Below are 3,588 nucleotides of genomic sequence, written 5' to 3'. Positions count from 1 at the left end.
AACCTACAAAAAAAAAAAAAAAAAGCAGAAAACAATTTGTTCCATTTACTAACATTTGTGCCCTTCACGTGTACATTTACGATTCAAACTTTCTGAGAAACAAAAGCGCTTATGCTCCAGAGATTTAATATTTAACTCCTGATATAGAATAATTCGTTATGATCTCTGCACCAAAGTACGCCTATTATTACAAAGCTGATCTAGCAGCAGCCAGTTGGCCACTATGATCAAAACTCCTAATGAACTTCAATATTTATATAAAGGGAGTTGTACAGACACTTGAAGGGAAAAATAAAAAACACCCACCCTTAAAATTTAAAGCCAGATCTACTTTGCAATCATTTGTAAGAGCTATGCATGACCTATGCTTCACTTCCATTAGTGATCCTCCACTTATGCTATAAAAGTGCACTGACTGGTACAGCTGCACGTCTACTCTACAAGTATTTTTATCAAAAACATTAAAAAAGCCCCAAACTGACAACAGTAACAAGGATTATAACTACACAAACACTTAGCCATCTCTAAAAACAGGCACTCCAAGGGCAATGTCATTATCTGTTCCCATACTGCCTCTGCCACTGTACAACATGCATACTATTGGACCAATGTTATTCAAAGAAGTCACAAACTTATTGCATCACATAAAACAATAGCTCATTATGGTGCTAGCTTGTCTTTATCTTTTCCTTTAAAAAAAAAAAGTATTCCCATTCCCCCCGTCAAACAATTGTATAATAAAGAACACACACACGTAGAAATCAGTAAGACATCAAAACTATCAGAACAGGAATCCAGAAAATTCACACATGTTATATAGTCATAATAGCCATATGTTGTTTTAAACAGCTCAATTATGGAACATTTTGTATCTCATGTGTTTTAACTTTATTTTTCAAAAGAATACTATATCCAGCTTGCCCTTAATACTCCATGCTGTTTCTGACATACCTGTTAAACAACAATCTTCCTCTTACCCGTACTTCAGCTAAAACTTTGTTTTACCCGTTCCCTTTCAAAAAGCAATAGTTTGGTAAAAGACACAGGAAATGCCTGATGTCTACAGAAGAAACGTAAATAATCAAATTGTACTGTACCTGATTTCCATGAAGATCTAAAACATCAAGATTTTTTAGGTTCTCCAGATTTGAGATCTTCTTTATTCTGAAAGATTTTAATTATAACAAATTATTTTTCATATTAGTTAAAAAATATATTTCATTTTCCACCTAATACAAAACTTAGCCATTTGTTCCTGCCTACCAAGAGTAACAGAAGAATAACAAGGTTCTGAACCATGTAAAAATAAATAAATAAATAAATGAGTATGCTTTAGACTATCACCTTCCTTTCTGACTGTCAATAATACAATAGCAGCAGTATGTAAGTGGCTCTTCTAGCAAGATGAAAAGGGAAGGAATACTTGCACCACTAGAAAACAAAGTCAAGAAGCAACCTATCCAGATACCTAAATAAAAAAAAAAAATTATTACTGGCAAGCAGCTGATTCCAAACCAGTTCAAAGAAAGACTATAGCAACACAGGTTTTTCAGAGTTTGTTAGAAGAACACAGAATTAAAAAACCTGAAAGCCACTGGCTCTTTCTAGACAGCATAGATCTCTAGATTTAGCAGTATTTCTTCTCCCCCTATACAACTTCACTGTCTTAAAACTTTTCTGTCCTGTCCTATTTTCCTAGGTTATTATATACTCAACCTAGGTTATTATATACTCAACAGCATCATCTGCTGGCTGATGATATTAAAACATTATGTGTCTTATGTTTTTGCTTTGAGAATACTCAAACATCACATATGGATCAAGCTGAAAACGAGTAGCTAGCAACTGTTCTGACTTGCAATCATTTATGAGCATGTCTTGTCCAACCCATACTCCTATGTAAACAAACTATACAGCACTCAATGCAGATATGATTTGGAAAATAATTCCTTAAAGCACCTTAAAATTATCTTTCCCATGCCCCAATACTCTGCTATAAGTAAAATTCATTTCTACAGGTGAGATTTTTAATGTAAAAGCTATAAACTGGAGTAACATACTGCACTATTGAAATTTGTCAGTTTTGAATACAGGCTGAATTACGAGATAGATACATTCTCTGTAATCTGCATGTAACTGAAGTTTATCTGTTCTTCCTTTACAGAATATAAAGAAAATAAGGAAACTGGACAAAATCAGAGCACAACCCTTAGATGTGTGACCAATTCCACAGATACTTCTATTAAATTATTAGAATTACAGGATTTGAACTGTATTTTTAGAAAGTAATACAACTAGCACATTGTATCTCCCAATAGAATAGAATCTATACATAAATAATAAAATCCATAGTTCACCTGATTTTTTTTCCCAGCTAAATACATGAGGCAGAAATACTTTTTATAGGTTATAAAGAATCAATGACCACTTTACATGATGTGAAAAGAGATTCCACCTGTCACACAAATCCAAGAACACATATTTAATACCTGATCAGAACAGAAGATTAGGTGGAAACACGTAAAAGACTTTAGAACTGTTGCTAAAATTTACGTAAGAAAGGAAGTTTCTGAAGAACATTATGAGCAAAAACTGTGTCCTTCCTCAGTGGGATCCTTAACACTTAGCTAGTGTTAGGGACCAGCTCACCAATCTCTCAGCCAGCGTCACAATCTGAAAACTTTGTAAGTAACAGAAACAATGCTAGATCACAGTTGTTACACCATAAAGAAGTAAGGTGCTTTAAGTTAGTTTCATTATTTTTACCTGTTCTTTCCCAACAAAAGGACTCTCAGGGACCTCAGAGCTGAAAGCCCACTTATTTCCTCTATCTGATTATCATATAAATCTAAGAAAACAAGATGCTGCAGATTAGAAAGATTTTGGATCCGGGTTATAAAGTTATGTTGGAAATTCAAAAGGCGAAGATGATCTTCCCCATCGATAATTGGGCACACTGTCAGTTTTTGCCTGGAAGGGAAAAAAAACAAACAAACAAACAAAAAAACCACAAAACAAAACCCACATGTAAGTAACAAATTGGTAACCCACCTTCAACTCACTCATTCTGGCTAAACAGAGGAAAGTATATTATCTTGACCAAGGTGATATTAAGGTAATTAGGCTTGCTAATTAAACTGTAAATGAGGCAGTAACTCCTTACTATATAAAAAATAGCATGAAAATATAGCAGAAGTGCTTCCAAAATTCTCTGAAAACCTGTCCTCTTAATCAAAGATTTGCTTGTTACATGGAAACTATGTGGAAGTTTTGTGTTGTGACCACATTAAAATTTCAACCGATACAGCTTGCCAATTTTTTTAAATTTTTTTTTATCAGATACCATATAAACAGCCTGTTTAGATCAGAATTCAAAGTGTTGATGTCTATGCAACTTTTCTTTGGTTTATAGAACTTTACATTTGAAATATATATACATTAAATAATAAGCATTCATGTGAAAAGTAAAGGATACAGGAAAAAAATGCCAAAAAAGGTGATTCTTATTTTAGGGTTATTCCAGAAGTCGTCCTATTGACCTGACAAAACTTTTTGGACTACATAAACCTTACGACCTCACCCCCCAAC

The 3,588-nt window shown here is 33.7% G+C and overlaps 1 protein-coding gene across 1 annotated transcript in view; it reads right to left on the bottom strand.

Annotated features, from left to right (window-relative positions):
* Positions 1-3,588, bottom strand: part of LRRC49 (leucine rich repeat containing 49) — a 50,712-nt gene that overhangs the window by 42,252 nt on the left and 4,872 nt on the right. The window contains exons 6-7 of the mRNA XM_009643833.2: positions 2,767-2,970; positions 1,098-1,164 (exon numbers count right to left, since the gene is read on the bottom strand). Of these exons, the coding sequence (XP_009642128.1) occupies positions 1,098-1,164; positions 2,767-2,970 (271 nt within the window). The remainder of the gene's footprint in view (positions 1-1,097; positions 1,165-2,766; positions 2,971-3,588) is intronic.

Source organism: Egretta garzetta, unplaced genomic scaffold, assembly GCF_000687185.1.
Source record: "Egretta garzetta isolate BGI_Z169 unplaced genomic scaffold, ASM68718v1 scaffold287, whole genome shotgun sequence".
NCBI classification, from domain to species: domain Eukaryota; kingdom Metazoa; phylum Chordata; class Aves; order Pelecaniformes; family Ardeidae; genus Egretta; species Egretta garzetta.
The sequence above is the reverse complement of the archived record's forward strand: the minus strand, read 5'-3'. Positions and strand labels throughout refer to the sequence as shown.